We start from the raw sequence: 18,957 nt of genomic DNA, 5'->3' as shown, positions 1-18,957 counted from the left end.
AAAGTCACACTTTTATGAAGGCTTTCTCTGGGCGGGGGTGTAAAGAGTTGTGGGGGCCACAGCGCAGAGGATGGCTTCAACTTGGAGAAAATCACATCTAGGACTATTCCTTTGGCCCACAAATTCCTTTATGCTAGAATCCTTTCAATTCAACAAACTCTGCTGAATTCAACAAATACTTATTAAGCATAGGAACAGCGCTTGGCACAGGAGACGGTAAGAGTGAGGAAGCAAATTACAGCTTCTGCCCTTGAGAAGTTTACCATCCATTATCTAAATCTTCCAAGATGTCTAAATCTGGTTTGAGGGTATTGGGATATGGTGATTTCTGGTTATTCTAGTCCCATCATCTCTGAGATAGGTGCACTCAAGAATAGGGAGTGGGGCAGCTAGGTGTCTCAGTGGATAGAGAGCCACACTTGGAGATGGGTTCAAATTTGGCCTCAGATACTTGTGTGACCTTGGGCAAGGCATTTAATTCCCATTGCTTAGCTCTTACCATTCTTCTGCCTTAGAACCAATATATAGCATTGATTCTAATATGGAAGACAAGGGTTTAAAAAAGAGAGAGAATAGGAGAAGGGTTTAGAAGGTGTTGTCCCATATGTTGCTCTCATTGTCTTTAGGATACAGTCATCATTGCCACATCTTTCCATATTCTCTGTACCCAAGAAACCAAGAAGTTTACAGCACAGCCTGACACACATGACTTTCTTACATACATATACCACATAAAAGATGAGACTTATGGAGAGTCCTGGAGCCTACTGTTCCGCTGCAGAATTTTTCCCTGGCTCTTTCTTTTTTCTTTTTCCTTAGGGTGAAAATAATTTTTTTCTGAAAGAGTCCAACTGATAACTTCAACTCAGAAGTTGCGCTTTTTCTTGCTTATTTATTGCACTGGAAATACTAGGATGAGAGAGGGTGAAGCAATCTAATATTGGCCATGGCTGCTGCCCTCCCACCCTTGTGACTCAACTATTCTCGTTTCCTTCATGTAGTGACAGAGGCTGCAAGCCTCTTAGTTCCTGAGTTCCTGCCATACCTAATCTCTAATCACATCCCTCTCTCTTCTGTCAATGCCTCTTCCCTTTGGGTGTCTTGGTTCAAGGTTTTTCTCTCTCACCTCTATGCTTTCCCTCTGGCTACCACATAGTCTATACCAAGCGTGTACTTTTAAGGGCTTGTAAAAAAGAGAATATAAACTCAGAAGGGTAAGGTAATCAGAAACGCATGTGACAGGCTCTACCTATCTGTGACTCAGTAGCTCCCACTTTATTTAGCTATAGTCCTTCTGCCAAATTGTCCTGCTTGGATTTTCCCAGACTTGGAACTCAGAACCATGTTATTTCCTTCAACATGGACTCAAATGAAAATACCTTTTCTTTCCATCGACTATTTCTAGTGATTTGACGTGACTAGTGCTTAGCACTTATCCTGTTATATGATAGGTGCTTTATAGATATTTATTGATTGATTGAGGACTAGGTCAGGCAGTCTAGGTTCTTATGAATACAGTGTCCTTTTCTCAGGAGTTTGAGTTTTGTGATTTATTGAACACTAGTCTTTAGCCAGTTATTTTGGACCAAATTCATTTTCCAGTTTCATAATCATTATTCTTAGCTAATCAGGAAGCCTTCTGGCCAATGGAGCATTTGAAACAACACTGAGAACCTGCCGTCTTTTTGACCCCCCCCTTTTTTTCAAAGGGAGAGATTTTGTTCAAAATCTTGTTAGTGTTTTCCATCCAGTTGTGAGTCTAAGCCTCAAAGATCAAAGAAAGAAGCTCTTTTCTTTATAGACTCCTATTCTTAAAACCTCCTTTCCCTATTTCAGGGGAGATACAGGTCTTAGACGTGGAATGATGAAACAACCCTCATAGGGTCAGGCTAAGCATAAAACAGAGGATTCCTATTCCCTGAAGCCAATGTTTATATAATTCCCCCTGCCTGGTCCTCTGCAGGTTCCCATGTGAACACAAAGGAAAACCATATGGTCTCTGCATTCAAGGATCTTACAGTCCATTTAGGAGACAAGATTTTCACACATGGAATGGCTTTTAAAATCATCATACCATTTCAGAACTGGGAGAGTCCTTAGAGACCATCTACTCCCACCTCCTCATTTTACTGAGGAGAAAGCCAAAGCCCAGAGAGACAGAGGAAGAGACTTAATCTGAAATTACACAATAAGTTAGTAACAGGGCTGGGACTCAAATCTTTTGTCTCCAAACTCCAAATCCAGGACTTTGCTCCAAATCCTCACTTCTGCCACTGTGGATACATGTTCAAAAATATTCTTTCTCTCTGAGGGAGTTCAACTTTCTCTCTGAGAGATGAGCAGATTGTGGCTGAGAACTGGAACTAAAGAATGTTGCCATTTAGGGGATGAGAGGAGTTAGCCAGTCAACAATCACTTACTGTGTACCAGGCACTCTGCTAAGCACTGAGGAAAAAAGGGCAAAAATCATCCTTGTCTTCAAGGAGTTTACATTCTATTGGGGAGACAACATCTAAATAAGTACATTAGAAACAACATGTATGCAGAGCAGATGGAAGGTGACCAGAAAGGAGAAGGTATAATTATCTGAAGGACCAGTAAAAGCTTCCTGTAGAAAGTAGGACTTGAACTGAGTCATAAAGTTAGGGAGGGGCAGGGAGATGACATAGTGAATAGAGCACCAAGGCTGGAGTTGGGAGGACCTGGGTTCAAATTTGGTTTCAGATACTTCTTAGCTGTGTGACCCTGGGTAAGTCACTTAATCTCACTTGCCTAGTCCTTGCTCTTCTGTCTTAAAGTTGTTACTGAGACAAAAAGTAAGGGCTTTGAGAAAAAGTTAGGGAAACCAAGAAGGAAAAGAGAATCTAGCAAAAGCAATAGAAAAATCATGGTTAAAGAGGGGAGAAGAGAATCAGGAAAGACCAGTGTTAAGAAAGTACATTTATAAGTCATATGTAACAGAGGGGTCAAGGAGGATAAGGACTAAGGAAAGTCATGGATTTTGGTGATTAGGAAGTCATGAATGACCTCAGAGAGAGTGATAGTTATGGAAGCCAGATTCAGGAGGTTGAAGAGGGAATTGGTGTTGAAGATATGGAAGCAGGTTTGGGGAAGGGGGAAGTCAGAATAATACTTTAAACGTATCATTATAAAGGGAAAAAGAACTGGGTGGTAAGAGCTGAGATAAGTGTTCTTTTTTCTGCCACCTTTCCAAGATAAGAACATCTGAATGTTTGTAGACCAAGAGAAGGGGCCAATAAAGAGGGAGAGATTGGGGATGCAGGAGATAGGGAATGATGAATAGATGAAGGTCTTGTAGAAGGCAGCAAGGGATGGGACAACAGCTGCAGCTATAGGGTTAGCCTTAGCAAAGAGAAAAGTGGCTTTATCTCATCTTCTGAGACTAGAAGGGATGGAGGAGAAGAAAGGCAGGGGCAGAGAAGTAAAAATAAAGATCAGGGTGGACAGGAGAGCTTATCTTGATGGCCTTGCTCTTTTTAGTGAAAAAGACAAGGTCTTTTAACTGAAAAATGGGTACATGTGAAGAATCAAGGTTTTGTGGCTGACAAGGCTATAGGGACAAACAGCAGATATTAATTAAGCTTGATTTTCTGGAGAGGGTGAAGATCACAGGCAAGGAAAGCTGCCTATCAGGCTGGGTCTAGAGGTGTCTTCTTCAAGAGAAACTGATGATATTTCTGTTCTTTTCAGTCTTGGAGAAGATTCGGAGTGCAGTAGGCAGCGCCCAGCTTCTTATGTCACAGAAGGTGCAGCAGTTTTTCCGGCTGTGCCAGCAAAGCATGGTGAGTGCCCTCCTTCTCCTCCAGGGCCAGAATATGGTATTTCTACCAGAGGAGGCTTGTGCCTTGCCAGGGGAGAGGTGAGACATCTATCTGAGGAGTTGGGGTTTGGAAAGTGGCCCCATAGTAATGTAAAAGCCTCTGGGGAGGAGTTCTTGATGGAGTTGGAGGAGTTTCTCAAGGTTGACCCAACTTGCCAATGAGTGGTTGTGTTCCATTCTAATTTTTCCTTTTTTTCCTGATGGGTGAGGGCGGAGGAGGGCTTCTCCAGTTTTGCCCTATGCTTGGGCCTGGATCATTTCTCTTTCCTTTTACCCTTGTAGGACCCAGCCTCATTTCCTGTGCCCACTTCCCAGGACCTGGCTGGCTTCTGGGACCTCCTGCAACTTGCCATCGAGGATGTGAGCCTCAAATTTTTGGAGCTGCAGCAGCTTAAGGCCAACAGCTGGAAACCCCTGGAGCCTGAGGTGGGTGGTTTCAGACAATCTGAGCCCTCTGAGATTCCCTGAAGTACTAGGCCCTGGTTCTTCTCTCTCAGATGCCCTGGAGAGGCTATTTCCTCCCCTGCTGACCTTCTACTATCAGGGACTTCCCTGGGAGGCTTTCTTCTCTCTCATCTCCTGTGGCCTGAAAACAGCCTTACTTTTTTCCCTGCCATATATACACATACACATACCAGGGAGCTTTTATAAAGAGGCTTCCCAGAGCTATATAGAACCTGGGAGAATGATGGGAAAAGGACTGGTCCAACTTTCCTACCAGTGCTGAAATTCTCTCTGCAGGCTCCTTGGCAGGGGTCATCCAGACACTTCTGCTAGTTCTATTTCTCCTCTGTTGCTCTCCAGAGCACTTAAGAGGTTTAAGATCCCAGAATCATGAGGTCTAAGGCCAGTTCTTATCACTGGTGTCTGAACCCTGGTATCCTGATCAGCTCAAGGGCTAGCCTCTGCATCTTTGCAGCCCCACACTGATATGCCCAGATGAATAAATCTCTACAGAAGAATCCTTTTCCAGGGATAGAAGAGACAAAAATCATGGCTCCCCAGAACCAGTGCCCAGGACTCTGTCTGGGAACAAAATCTACTTAGTCAAATCTTTTATAACAGTACAAGCACAGGCTATTCTAAGAAGAGGGGCTCCGTCACAAGAGCTTTTTAAAAAAGTCCTGCTCTGATGAAATTTCTCATTTGAGTTCAGGAGCAGCTAGTCCAGGTAATCAGAATGGTACCTGGCAAAGGCAATTTGTTTACAAGCTTAACATGTATTCCTTGGGGCACATGGTGCTGCGGCTATTATACATTAGTCCTGTTTCTGTCTTTCATAACATAGTGCCTTTCAGTACCACCGACAGCTCCCAAATGCTATTTCTGTGTTCAAATACTTCTGGTGATTTTTCTATCAACAAAGCATTGTCTACTATGTGCCAGGCACTTATTCTAAGGCTAAAGACTTAGAGGAAAGGGTCTCTACTTTCTTTCTGTTTTAAAACCTTATCTTCTGTCTTAGAATCAACTCTGTGTATTGTTTCCAAAGCAAAAGAGTGATAAAGACTAGACAAAGGGGGTTAAGTAATTTGTCCAAGGTTACAAAGCTAGTAAGTATCTGAGGCTATATTTGAACCCAGGACCTCACATCACTAGGCCTGCCTCTCAGTCCATTGAGCTACCTAGTTGCTCCTTAAAAGGTCTCTACTTTCAAAGATCTTACCTTGAGCTAGCCTTTTCTTTTGTTGGGTAACAACAAAGAACAGCTAAATAGCATAATAGATAGAGTGATGTATCTGTTGTCAGAAAGTCCCAGAATTCAAGATCTTTCTGAGATACGTAGTAGCTACATATTTCTTGAACAAGTCATGTAATCTCTCTTAGGATCAATTTCTTCAACTATAAAATGATAATAACACCTACTTTGTAGTGTTGCTTTGAGGATCAACTAATTTTTTTTTGCAAACCTTAAAATATAGAAATGCTAGCTATTATAACTTTCATTGTAAGGTAGTTCCTTCTTATACTGAGTTGAGATCTTTCTGCAATTTAGATGCATACATTTAGAGCTGGAAGGGACCTTAGAGATCTAGCCACAATCTTCCTTCATTTTGGAAACTGAGGCCTGGGAAGAATAAGTCACTTACTCAGTGTCATATGGGTGGTAAGTGACAAAGATGGGATTTGATCTTCTTATTTCTCAACTCTGGACCCAAAAATAACAAACATAATCACTTTTTTTAATTCTTTACCTCCTATCTTGGAATCAATACTGTGTATTGATTCCAAGGGTTAGTTAATGGGAGTTAAGTGACTTACTCAGGGTCACACAGTTAGGAAATGCCTGAGGCCAGATTTGGTTTCAAGACCTCTTGTCTCTACTCAATTCTCAACTCACTGTGCCACATTGCTGCCCTCCACCCCAATCATTTTCTATGACAACCTGAGGACAGTGATCATTTAATTAATTAACTCAATAACCATTTCACTGACTGTATACCAAATACTGTGCTAGGTTCTGGAGAGATAGAAAAGCTAAATTAATGGCCATCTGCAATAGGAGCAGCAGGTCATGGAGCCCAGTGGAAAGATTGTTCTTACTACTTCCAAAGGGTATGTCCTTCTGGGCTCATGCAGGTGATGACAACCCTTTATGGCTTTAGGATATTTCCATACACTTCACCCTCTGAGATGATTAGTCCTGGCACCATACCATTCCACCTCCATTTTAGAGATGAAGAGCATAAGATTCAGATAGATGGCTTGTCCAGAGTCATACTGCTAAGTGTTGAATCCAGGACCTAGAATCAGTTCTCTTGGCTCTAAGACCAGTGCTCTTTGCTTAGAACACAGTGATCTATGCCTTTGGATCCCATTACTGTTTTTGACCTTAATGCATCTCATCTGGATCCAGTTTCGCTTGAGACCTTTTCTTATTTTGTTTCCTTCTGATTAGTCTCTCTGTTAGTAGAAACTTCTTCCTGTGTCTCTTCGGCAAAGGTTGATCCCTGGCTGTTTTTAGCCATGGGTATGGGTGTTATTTGGAAGCTCTCCTCATGCACCTGATCCTCATATGAAGAGGGAGTTGAGTTTTCTGTTCTGCAGGTGCTGTCTTGGGTCTACCCAGAGGGAGAGGACAAGATAATAAGGACATGGCCTAGGCTTTTCTGGTAACTTCCCCCGCCCTATCCTCACTTCTCTAGTCATCTTACCTTTAAGTTAAATAGTCCCTTCCTTTTGGACATAATGAAGCTCCTCTGACTCCCACACCATTCAGTAGAGTCACACTGTACCTTAGATCCAACAGGAGCTTGAGATCTTTTTCACATGAACTGTTATCCAGTTAAATCAGCCTCACTCTTTGCTGGCACAGTTATTTCTTTCGAAGCCAAGTGCAGGAGTTACATGTATCCTTATTAAATCCCAATTCCTTCTATATCCTGTTTTGATGGGTGAGGAGAACCTAGACGGTTGAAAACTCTGATAGGTCCTACCAAGGTGGAAAGACTTAGGTCCAGGTCCAGGGAGGACCAACCAGAAAACTGTCTATGAAAGCATACAATGGTAAAGATCTGTGCTTAAAGGTGGAGGAGGGGGAAGCAGCCACCCTTGATAAATTATGAGTCTTTGAACTATTGGAGTAAAGTCACACATGTATGTTTATTAAATTTAGTTCAAGATTTCAGCCTAATGGGGTTCCCTCCCCCCATCCCCACACCTGATCCTGTCATCCTAATTTTGATCAACTTGGCATCTATATATGGTACAGTTTGAAGACTACTAGATTTGAAGCCAAGAAGGCCTGAATTCAAATACTTGGCTCTGCTACTTGCCACCTGTGTGACCTTGTACAAGTCACTTAACATCTCTGGGTCTTAGTTTCTTCTTCTATAAGATGAGGAGTTTGGAATAGACAACCTCTAACTGTCATCTAGTCCAACCTCCAAGATTCCTTCTAGTTTAGAATCTAGGAGCTCCCATGCCTTTATTCAGGTCATGGCTAAGAATGGCTCAGAGGTGGGTCCAGAACAGAGCCCTGCTTTACCTATAATGTTAACATAGAGGAAACATGCAGAGTTACAGAGATAAGAGGCATCCAAGGAGAGGACAGCCCTAGTGTCCCATTATTTTGAGACTGATTTGTAGGATTGTGTTTGTCTAAAAACTAACCCCAGTAAAGTTCATTGTAGGACTTAAAGGGGGCAGCTCCTGGAAGCTCTTTAGGGCTGGACATCCACCTGCTCTTGTCTCTCTAATGGGATAGTGTGATGGGAGAGGGTGCTGGATTTGGAGTCGGGAGACCTGGAGTAAAATTCTAATTCCGATCTTTCCCAGCTGTGTGACTGTAGCTGAATTCCCGAGAGTCAGTTTTCCTCATCTGTACAATGGAGATAATGATCTGTATACTTTTGACCTCATAGAGAGGTGGCGAGGAGAGAGCTTCATGAGTCTTAAAGTGGTACAGAGATGAGAAATAGATTGTCACCACCTGCCCAATGGTCACAAATGGACCTGCCCTTGGTCACAAAAGGCAATCATATCCTGGTGTTCACTGGACACCCCTTTCTTGACTATGGCCAACTTTTAGTTCTTAGTTGCGAAAGATCTGATTATTAGTCCTTCTTTGACATTGCTCTTCCTTGTCTTGGTCTCCAGCCCTCAACTAAGTCAATTCCCATTGGTCCCTAGGATTCTTGGGTGAAGGAGGTCTGTTTCCTGGTAGCGCCAGATTTTTCCTACAGTCTACATCAATTGATAGAGAAAAAAAAAGTCAAAGATCTGTTGTCAAAAATGAGCATTTCTTTTTTTTTTTAGCCCTTTCCTTCTGTTTTAGTATCAGTTCTAAGAGAGATGAGTAGCAAGGGCTAGACAATTGAGGTTAAGTGACTTGCCCAGGGTCACACAGCTAGGAAGTGTCTGAGGCCAGATTTGAACCTAGGTCTTCCTGACTCCAGGCCTGGCTCTCTGTCCACTATGCTACCTAACTGCCCTTCAACAGACATTTCTCAAGGCCTACTATGTGATAACTCTGGGAGTACAAAGAAAGGCAAAAATATAGTGCTTACCTTCATGGAACTCACATTCTAATGGGGGAGACAACATTCAATTGACCAAATATACGAGATATATGTAGTGTAAATAAATGAAAGGTAATGGTAGAGTGAAGGTATTGGGGTGGGGGTAGGGAAGGACAGATGAAGGGATCAGACTTATTTTGTGTAGCTCCAAAGGGAAGTTATATAGTAGAAGTTATAGGTAGGTAAATTCCCACTTATTAAAAATTGGAGCTATCTAATGGGATACTAATAATAGGAATACATGTAACTCCTGCACTTGACTGGAAGGTTGTAGAGATACCCTTCCTGTCTTAGGGTCTAAGGTTTCCACTGACAGCTACTCATTTGGGGGTGTCTCAAGTTCATTTTTTTAGAGTCATCCTTCACTCTGGGTCACACTCTAGACATAGGAGAAGGGATTCCTTTGGTAGCAAAATGAGGATAGTTCCTGCCACTATCTGAGGCTTGCTTCATTCATGGGATTATTATAGTTTTGAGAGACCCTTGATCAATATGTCTATTATTGCTCTCATTTTATAACATCTGTTATATTTTTCTGTGCTGGGTTATGTCTTTCATGCTACTTTCCTCTCTTTGTATGTCTGCAATGTCCATCCCCCTTGAATTCTACCATTCCTACCCCTCATATCTGCACCCTGTGCCCCCCAAACACACCATTTCCTTATATCTCAGGTCTTCTCCCTCTAATGTGTGCTCCTTAGCTCTTTCTATTCTCCCATCCCTGATTCATAGGCTTCCTTGCTTTCATCTTATCTCTGTCACTCAGGTGTTTATGTGGTCTCTTTTCTCCCTCCTTGTCCCTTGGATTTTTGCTGTCCTTGCCCCTCAGATCTTTTTGCCCCTACCTTTCCCATATTGCTGTCTTCTTTTCTTTTCACATTAGGTTTTCCTGTGGTCTACCCTCCTCCCTGTCCCTCTGACCTTCCAATTCTCCCTCTTTTCTCTTCATTTCTCCTTGTTCTCCCCCACCCCCCTCCTGGTTTGCATGTATATGCTTTCTTTCTCCATCCTAGCTTCTAGTTTCTACCTTCTTTGACTCTTGGTTCTATGCTATCCCTATATCTCAGGTCTCAATCTTTCACTGTCTCTGTCCCTTGGTGGGACTTTCTGCTCTCTCTCCCATTCAATTCTTGCTCTCACATTTTCCTATTCATTTTCTCCCTTCCTTTCCCCTTGGGCCTTTAAGCTCTTTCTTCCTCCTTGCCCCTTGGATCTTCTTGCTTTCTGTCCACTTCTGCCTCTTGGGTATTGCTCTCCTTTTCTCCTTTGGGTCTTCCTAGACTCTGTCGTCCCTGCCCCTCAGATCTCCACCACCTTTCAGATCTTTTCTCTCAAGAATCTCTAATTCCAATCCCTGCCTCTCAAGACATGTTTTCTTTCCCACACAGGAGGAGAAGAAGGTCCCTCCCCCGATACCAAAGAAGCCCTCTCGGGGGCGGGGGGTCCCAGTGAAGGATCGATCCCTGGACTCTGTGGACCGGCAGCGGCAGGAAGCTCGGAAGAGGCTCCTAGCAGCCAAGCGGGCAGCCTCTTTCCGCCACAGCTCAGCCACAGAAAGTGCGGACAGCATAGAGATCTATATCCCCGAGGCCCAGACCAGACTGTGACCTGCCAGACCCTGCCCAAGGCCCTGCCCGCCTGCCACCTGCGGCCCCTCGTTTTCTATCTGTACTGTACATACACAGCGTAGAGGTCACTGTGATATCGGGGCCCCCCAGGGCAGAGGTGGGCCCAGCCCTCTGTGTCCCCCCCAGGAAGCCCCATGGCCCCTTGCCTTCCCAGACCCTGGCCTGGTCTGGCCCCATCACAGTTTCTGGGTTTGGTTTTTTTACCTTCTGGGTCCCAAGCTAAGACTCCTTCAGGGGAGGAGGGGAGTCACCCTCCCTCCCACCTCCTCACCTAGAACTATTCCCCTGCCCTTGCTTCCTTTCCCCTTTGGGCCAGGGTCCCCTTCTCTGCTTTCTCCTCCACTGGCTGCCTCAGGCACTATCTCTGCCATCCTGTCCCCTTCCCTGCTGGGCCGGGCCGGGCCAGGCCCCCCTGCCCTTCAGGCTCCGTGTCCCCCCCTCCCCGCGGGGCTGGGCTTCGTGGGGACCGAGCTTTGTGGCTTTTAACACCCCCTTTTTATGAAGATTTCTGAACCTCCCCCCAGCAGAGGGGAATCCCCAAACCCAGCCATCCACCCTAATGGGCCGGGGATAGCAATCCTCCCCCTCCCTTGCCAAGGCCTGCTGGGGACCACAGTGGCTGGACCAACCCAGGAGATGCCATGTTCTATTCTCCACCTGCTGCAGGGATGGGAGGGTGCTGGGAGAGGTGGGAGGCTTCCCCTCCCCCTCAACTCCCATTCCCTGGACCCACCTTGACTATACCAGGAGGAATAAAGTGGCGGTGGAAGCATCGCCCAGCACAGGAGCCATGCTCTTATGCTCTGTCTTTCAGCAGGGACCCTTCCTTATCCTCCCTCCCTCACTGAGAAGCCTATATCCACTTTCCAGGGCCCTGGGGAATCTGGGCAGAGGGCATCTGCTGTGTGTGTGTGTGTGTGTGTGTGTGTGTGTGTGTGTATGTGTGTGTGTGTATGAATTGGGTTTGTAGGGGGTATAGCAAGGGCTGGGGTACCAGATGTTTTCCCTGATGGGAATCCACCTATGTCCTTTCTTCCCTTCCCTCCATCCTCTCCAATCCTAGTGATCTCTGGACAGGGCTATCCCTGCTTCAGGCTAAAGTCTGGATCTCCTACTCATTCTAAGCTCCAGGCTGGTTTCTGAGACCCCTAGTCGAGAAGTCCCTTTACCAAAAATCACCCCTTCCCCTCCAAGGCCTATAGCTTGCACATTTCCACAAGGACACTGCCATCTCCTGTCACAGTGAGCCCAGTGTGGCCTAGGTAGGAAAGGGCTCACATCCTCAGCCAGTTTGACACTCAAAACATTCCCCTCCCTCTTCCCAAGTCTCTGATCTTGCTAACTTGCTGCTGCCATTCAATTCTCTCTCTCTCAGGGAGAATGAAATCCCTTATCTGTCAGTTCAGACAAAGCCAGGGACAGCTTGTGCAGTGGGAAAAGGTCTTGCCCAGGTCTAGTTCAGGAGACCTAGGTTTGAGGCTTGGCTAATATCCCTTTGCTGTGTGACTTTGGTAAGTCCCTTATCCACTATGATTTTCCACATCTTAACAATCAGAGTATTCCATCTCCAACATTCATAGATTCTTTTTTATAAGAACCAAACCAAACAAGAGCAGGAAGGAGGAGTTTAAAGAGAACAAGGTTTCATTTTAAATACATTTCTCCTATTACCTAAACCTTTGCTGAGGTCTCCTGAATGCACAGCTGCCTTTGGGGGATGGGGCTAGAAGAGATGGAAAAGACTCAGGCCTCTGCCCTTGAGTCCTCTGCCCTTGGGAAACTCGTGATGCATCGAATTCTATGGAGCTTAGCTAATAAGAAGACAGCAGGGAGACCCAAGGGGAAAGCTGGGAGGCAGAGACAAGGATGGGGAAAAACAGGGACTGTGTGCCAGCGAGCATGTGCCTGCACACACACACACACACACACACACACACACACACACACACACACACACACACACACAGAGGCATGGGGTTCAGGTGGGGAGTCCTGAGGAAAGGGATAGTAGAATAGGGAGAGAAACCAAAGACACCTTAGGAAGTCAGGTTGTGCCTCCGATCAGCAGCTACCCGGGTTAGACCCTGGCTGTCAGGGGGAGAAAAGGGGTGCAGATTGACATCGCCAGTCACATGCTTTCAGAATCCTGAGGGCTGGGTTGTCCAGGTGACAGATGGCTTAGATGCTCATTCTTATTCTGGGCTCTCCACAAGGTCGGAAGTTCCTGGGGCACACCTGGCCATTTCGGTTTTTTTTGGGCTTGGATCTACACTCTTTCGCTAAAGCAGGTAGTTCTGGGTTTGGTGCTTTTCCTATGGGGCAGAGGATCGCAGAAAAAACCAGCCCCTGCCAAACCTTGCCCAGGCAGCAAGGGAGTTGCCTCTGATGACCTCTGGTAACCCTTACGGCGGCTCGGGGTAACCACGATTCAGTTACAAGGTAGTCGGAGGGAACTCCCTGCCCGGCTAGTAAGTAGACAGGCACCAAGCATTTATTAAGCGCTTACTAGGTAGGCGCCAGGGATTCCACTCTCCCAGGGGAATCCCATTCCAGCCCAGGGTTCTCAGGTTCAGGGTGCCCCGCTACCAGGGATGTACCACGTGCCCATCCATTCACAAATCCCTGGAGCTCCTAAGGTTCGTCCTCCCGGACGCCACACCACCAGGTGGCGCTGTCGTCCTCCCTCAGAGCGGTGTCGGCGCAGGCGCAGGCGCCCCGCTCTTTCCCCGCAGCTTCCCGGAACCCGACCTATCCGGGCTCGGCGGGTGGGTCCCGCCCCGCGGGCCGCTGGGAGCCTGGTTAGGGGGGAAACTTGCGCAAGGCCTGGTGGCGGTTGGAGGGGGTGCACAGCGGGGCCCAAAGCGGGGTCTGGAGTTACAGGTGAGAGCGGGGGCTTCCAGGGACGTAGAGAGTGTGTTTCGGGGGAATGCTCCAGCGGCAGCCACACTGCCTCCTTTCGACCCCCCAACGCCTCATAACCTTTGCCCAACTCGGTTACCATAGCAACCATGGAAGGTGCTGATTCCGTCTCAGGGATAGTGGTTCTGGGGAATGAGGGAGCTCCGGCTCCAGGGTCCCCGGTGCTGCTCCTCCCTCTCCCACCACTCTGTGACCTTTGCCCTTTCACCCGGCCGCCCCAGTTACCGTGGCAACCATCGGGGGCGGGGCAAATTCCGGATGTCTCGCGCTCCTCGATTTATCACGGTGTGGCTTGTGCGAGTCCCTTGGACGGGGGTGGTCGGAGCGCGATCTGGGTGACCCCACCCCCAAGCCACTCCTTCTAGGGGGGCTCATGAGGGAGTCGGGCTTGTTAGTTCTGAGGAAGACAAGGCTTGGGGCTAGTTTGGGGACAGGGACCGCCCTTGTCGCTGCCTAGTGGAACCATTGCGGGTCCTCAGCGTAGCCCCCTCCCCCTTCCCTGGTGGAGTTGCACCCTAGGCATTTAATAAATGTTTGTTGACAGAGATTAGAGCCTGGAGCAGTGGGAGGTTCGTGTCGGGGAGTGGGGGATTGGGAAGGGACAAGATTTGGCAAAGGGACACATTGAAGCCAGAAGTCTGGGGGATCGTCCTTAACGATCTTGTGGGGAGAAAATTCCCTCCAAGTGGAATGGGAGATCTCATGAGATAGTGAGCTCCCCATCGCTGGAAGTATGCAACTGGAGTTTGGACTATCCTTTGCTGGGGATCTTATAGAAGAGATTCTTGCTCGGGATAGGGATTGGACAAGAGGACTAATGAGACCATTTCTAAATCAGATTTTGAGTGTCCTGGATTTTAGAAGTGGGCACCGGGCCTTTTGAATCCTGCAAGCTTTCTGCTGGTGATGCTTCTCCAGGAGTCCCAGTTTAATAAATGTGGGCGGGCCCAGCTGTGCAAACTGTGTTGGTGTCCTTGGGTTAGGGCAGCCAGGATTAGGGGCAGAGTGTCCATAAACATGAGATGAATTGGGGGAAGGACAACAGAGATCCCAGGGGTCCACATTTCCTATTCAACTGTGCCTTCTTTCACATTCCTTTAGGAAGCTGGGGAAACCTGACCCTTTTGGGCATGGGGTGCCCAGTGCTTGGCATGCAGTGGTCTCCATATAAATACTTCTTTCTTTCCCTTTCCTCCCCTTTCCTTCCTTCCCTTCCCCTTAAAATGATGGTAGGAAGCCAGGAGGAAAGTACTGCCTGTGTGAAAAAGACCTTTGTTGGATCCAGATCTGAAAGGGTTTAAGTATCCCCTCCAGATTTTGAGATTTCATTTGTCCTCCTTCCAGGTTATTTATAGAAATGTTGAATAAGATGGTGTCTGGGAAACCCTGCCATCTATACTTCTTTACCTCGAAAAAGATCTGTTAATCCTTGACCCATGACAAAATATGGTTCCCCAATTCCATGGTTATTCTTGTGCTCTGACATGCAGTGACTAGAGTAAGGGGGTGGGGAGGGAGGGTGTTAGAATCTGGCACCAACTTAATTGAATTCAGCAAGCATTGTTTAAACTAGGTGCCAGGCCTTTTGCTATATACTGTGAATACAAAGAAAAAAATGAAAATATTTCCACAGGCATTGTGTAGCAGAGCTCAAGTAAGGAGCCAGTCAGTGGTTATCTTTTAAGCACTTACTCTGTCAGGCACTGCCCAAGAACCAGGGATACAAAGGCAAAAACAGGATAGGGATTGAGATTTGATCTCAAGGATTTGGTGTCTTGACCCAGGGATAGAGATCACAGAATTATGTACTAGTTGAAGAGAAAATCTTGAAGCTAAAGGTAGGAATCCCTCTGATGGTTTCTGAGAGTTCATGAAGCTGACCTCAGTATGTTCTGTCCTTTAGGGAAGGATCCTTTACAGGATACAAGCCAATGGGGGGTAAATTACAGGAAAGTCTCCCAGGGTTGTGAGAAGCAGAGAAGTGGTGGGTGACCTTTGTGGGGTTGGGAGAAAGGAACCTTAAACCCTGCTGCTGATGTGCCCTAGAAAGGAGATCTTGGAGTCATTATTGATTTTTCTTCTGACTATAGCATAGCCAGAGAGGTTCAGGAAGGCTAGCAAAATGCTGTAGATTCCCAGGAAAGAGCTTGGAAACAAAATAACATTATTTTGTTTTAATATTGGGCATGGCTTTGTTTGCTGCACCTAAATAAAGATATAACATGGTTGGCAAAAGATGTAGGAAAAGCAGCTAAAATGATTATGGAAGGAGAGGAGCATCTGTAGAGGATAAATTAAAAGCCTTGAAAAGAGGAAGATGGAGAAGGGGATGCGATTGAAGGCTCTTCAGGATTAAATGAGACTTGTTCACCAAGTTCTGAAAAGTAGAACTAGGGAACATTAGGTTAAGCAGATGGTAGGGCAGAAGAAAATATTTTCTAAACACGAGATAGACATAGGGGTATCTTTACCTTAGCAAGCAATATAAATTTAAAAAATGTATGTTTAGGAAGGATTTAGGTAAGCGGATGGTGGCTCTATGATGAATTTTGGGGTTGCTCGGAAACTGCCTTTTACTTTTTGAGGTAATTGACATGGCAAACAAATCATCTCAAGACCCTCTTCTCAGAAAACAAATAGTGGTCTGGATGGACTAATGGTATGACCTATTTTGGAATAGAGGCTGGCTGTCTCTTTTTAGGAAAGCCTGAGATCTCCCTCCTTCTTTTTTCTCTTTCTTCTAGCACTGATTAGTGGGTCTCAAGTCCCTTGGTGGCCAACAAGTGTTTAATGTAGTATGAGTTAATTTAGGTGTATGAGAGTGGTTGCTTAAGTGCTGCATACAACTGAATATACTTCTGTTCTGCTTTTTAAAAATTTAGCAAAAATTAATATATTCACAGTGGTTAAGTGATAGGTTAGGGTACCTTCTGATTAATGGAAAGTGATCACATGTTCTAGGGCTCTATTATATATTAGTAGCTACTCTTTGTTTTCCTATAGTTTTGAACTTCTCAAGGGAGGGAGTAGTGAGAATGATGTATTGATGAAGTTCCTTGGGGAAAACGGAAAATGGGGTTGGTAAAATGCCTGGTAAAAGTAGTTGAGTGGCTCCAACCCTGATCTATTCAAGCCTAACTGGACAGTATTGTGAAAGTAGGAATTGGGATCAGATTGAATTGCTACTGACCATATGATATGCCTCGGAAATTGCATTTTTGGAATAAACCTTAGCTGTTTACTTCTCATTTATCTGTCTAAAAAAGTCAGTGTAAAAGGTTAACCCAGTTTCTTGTGATTTGAATTTTCTTATAAATGGGAATTTGTCATCAACAAGTATTTGGAAAATGTGAAGATATAGGACAGCTAAATTAGAGGGTAATGGTTTTCTTTCTAGTGAGCCCGTCCAGTGAATTGGGAGCCCTAGTATTAATAGTTATCACAGCTGACATGTAGTCCTTTAAGGCTTTACAAAGTACTTTACATCCATTATTTCATCCTCAGCAGATGACAGTTTGTCTCTAACATTGTTTCATACCATCTTGCAGATGCCATGTGGCCTGTGTTTTGGACAGCGATTCGTGTCTATGCCCCCTATGTCACATTCCCTGTGGCCTTTGTGGTGGGGGCTGTGGGCTACCACCTGGAGTGGTTCATCAGGGGGAAGTCGCCCCAGCCTGTGGAGGAAGAGAAGAGCATCTTAGAGCGTCGAGAAGACCGAAAGTTGGAAGAGCTATTAGGCAAGGACCTCACGCAGGTGGTGAGCCTTAAGGACAAGCTTGAATTTGCTCCCAAAGCTGTATTGAATAGAAACCGTCCTGAGAAGAGTTAATGGAAGGCCCTGGCCCCATGGTTCCTTCCAAGGACCTGTCTGAGTGGCAGTCCATGGCCACCATCTTTTTCCTACCCTTCCTAGAACCTCCATCTGATTTGCTTTGCACCTTGTTCTGACCCTTTCTCTTCATTTTCTCTGCCCCTGTTTCCACTCTTCCTCCCCTTGATTGCCAGGTTGTTTCCATCAATCTCCATGGGCACTTTGCTGCTACCACCCTATGATTATGCTGCTGTCCAGCCTGTGGAGAGACTATCAAAGAGAACTCAGGTTCCCAGGAGGATCCCTTTATCTCATGGTGGCTACAACTGCTTAGGCCTTTCAAGCTTGAGACTGTGCTGCTGGGGTGAGCCAGGTTACTCACCATGCCTCCCGTAAGAAGTTGGAGTTGGCCCTGGGACTGTTTGATGACCAGTGAAACATCAGTTCTTGGTCCCTGGGGGAAGTCTGGAGTTTGGCTTCATGTAAGCACAGCCAGAATTTGGGATCAGCCTTTTTGTCTCCTCTCAGAGGCTGCTTAGGCTAGTGGGATGTTGTTGCCATTCTTGGGCCCGCAGTGCTTTTGAGTGAATTCTAAAACAAGCCTTGTCTGTTTTTCTCCCATCCCATCCCATTCCCTGTTCTTGTTTTTCCTGGAATCCCTCCCTATGTCCTCTGGAAGGGGATTGGATTCCCATGGGAAGGATTGCTGTTGACTGTTAAAAGGAGACTGTTCCTGCTTCGGGGAGGGGGAGCATCTATCTGCTGAATTTGCTTAAAAACACCCCCTTTGCTGTAGAGTACAAATCTAATTAAACTGGAGCCTGAGAACCATGCTGCCTCCATTCTCCCTGCTGGTGTGGTGGTGGGGTAAGCTCCGGGGAGAAGACTGTCAATGACTGAGAAGGTCTACAGCCTGAGCCATCGCTTAGGTTTCTCAGTTGCTGGATGAGCAGCCACGGTTTCCCCAGGGATCTCTTAGCATGTCCCTAGGGCAGATTTTCCCACACTACTCTGATGACACAACTCTGGTGCTTGTGATCAGTTTTGGTCACCACCAGGGCCTGGAGGGACCAGAAAGGGTCAGAGAGATTTGGGGGCAATAGAAGGCGTTGTTTCTCACTGAAAAATTGCTGTACTTGATAGCAGACTTTATAAAATAAACACTCGTCTATTTAATGTTAGCTCTTCAGTATTCACCATTCCAGAGACTGAATTAGTTATTTGGGTGGAGGGACCACTCAGCAAGTGATGCCACTTCATACATATGGCAAAGATTTGGAAAGAAAGGGAGGTGGGTTGAAATCAGGGGAAGGCAACTGTGCTTTTCATGGTGGTTAAAAGTTTTGTCTTGTTCCTGAATTAGCACTTGTCCTAGAGATGTGGGCTTCGGAAGGGAAAATGCTGCTGTTGCCACTTGGGTGAAAGTTTAAAATAGCTGGTGAGAGGCCAGGAAGGAGGCCAGCATTAGGTTGTCAAACATTTATTAAGCCCTCACTCTGTGCCAGGCTTCGGAAGTGCCTGAAAAGAGGCAGAGCCACTGTCTGCCCCGAGGAAGCTGGCCTCGTTAGGGGGCAAAAAGCTAGGCTCAAACAGGATGCATGGGGGCCCAGTTGTTGGAGTCTTCTCATCACAGTTTTAGGGAGTTATGTGTCCTGGAGAGCTTTCCACTTCCTTAGGTTCTCTGGCCTTGGGCTCCACAGGGATAATAGAGTTGGATGAGGCCTCGGGCAGTGG

General features: G+C 46.1%; 2 protein-coding genes across 4 annotated transcripts in view; both read left to right on the top strand.

The window, feature by feature from the left end:
* Window positions 1-11,277, top strand: part of DLGAP3 (DLG associated protein 3) — an 87,673-nt gene extending 76,396 nt beyond the window's left edge. For both annotated transcript variants that reach the window (XM_007492768.3, XM_007492769.2), the window contains exons 10-12: window positions 3,712-3,803; window positions 4,124-4,267; window positions 10,251-11,277. In XM_007492768.3, coding sequence (XP_007492830.2) covers window positions 3,712-3,803; window positions 4,124-4,267; window positions 10,251-10,469 — 455 coding nt within the window. In that variant the 3' untranslated portion in view covers window positions 10,470-11,277. The remainder of the gene's footprint in view (window positions 1-3,711; window positions 3,804-4,123; window positions 4,268-10,250) is intronic.
* A 1,959-nt stretch (window positions 11,278-13,236) lies between these two features.
* SMIM12 (small integral membrane protein 12) lies at window positions 13,237-18,054 on the top strand. Of its 2 annotated transcripts, none has more exons than XM_016422485.2 (2): window positions 13,237-13,370; window positions 16,958-18,054. In XM_016422485.2, the coding sequence occupies exon 2, from the start codon at window positions 16,963-16,965 to the stop codon at window positions 17,239-17,241; it is 279 nt and encodes a 92-aa protein (XP_016277971.1). In that variant the 5' UTR covers window positions 13,237-13,370; window positions 16,958-16,962; the 3' UTR covers window positions 17,242-18,054. The 2 variants fall into 2 exon arrangements, with proteins under 2 accessions (XP_016277971.1, XP_007492829.1); XM_007492767.3 differs by lacking the exon at window positions 13,237-13,370 and adding an exon at window positions 15,223-15,247.
* The last annotated feature ends 903 nt before the right edge of the window (window positions 18,055-18,957 follow it).

The sequence above is a fragment of the Monodelphis domestica genome, chromosome 4, assembly GCF_027887165.1.
Source record: "Monodelphis domestica isolate mMonDom1 chromosome 4, mMonDom1.pri, whole genome shotgun sequence".
Lineage (NCBI taxonomy): Eukaryota > Metazoa > Chordata > Mammalia > Didelphimorphia > Didelphidae > Monodelphis > Monodelphis domestica.
Note: the sequence above shows the minus strand (reverse complement) of the source record. Positions and strands in the feature narration are given on the sequence as shown.

Bases quoted from the DNA above. Each gene is read 5' to 3' on its own strand.
- SMIM12 (XM_016422485.2), top strand. From the start codon at position 16,963: ATGTGGCCTGTGTTTTGGACAGCGATTCGTGTCTATGCCCCCTATGTC.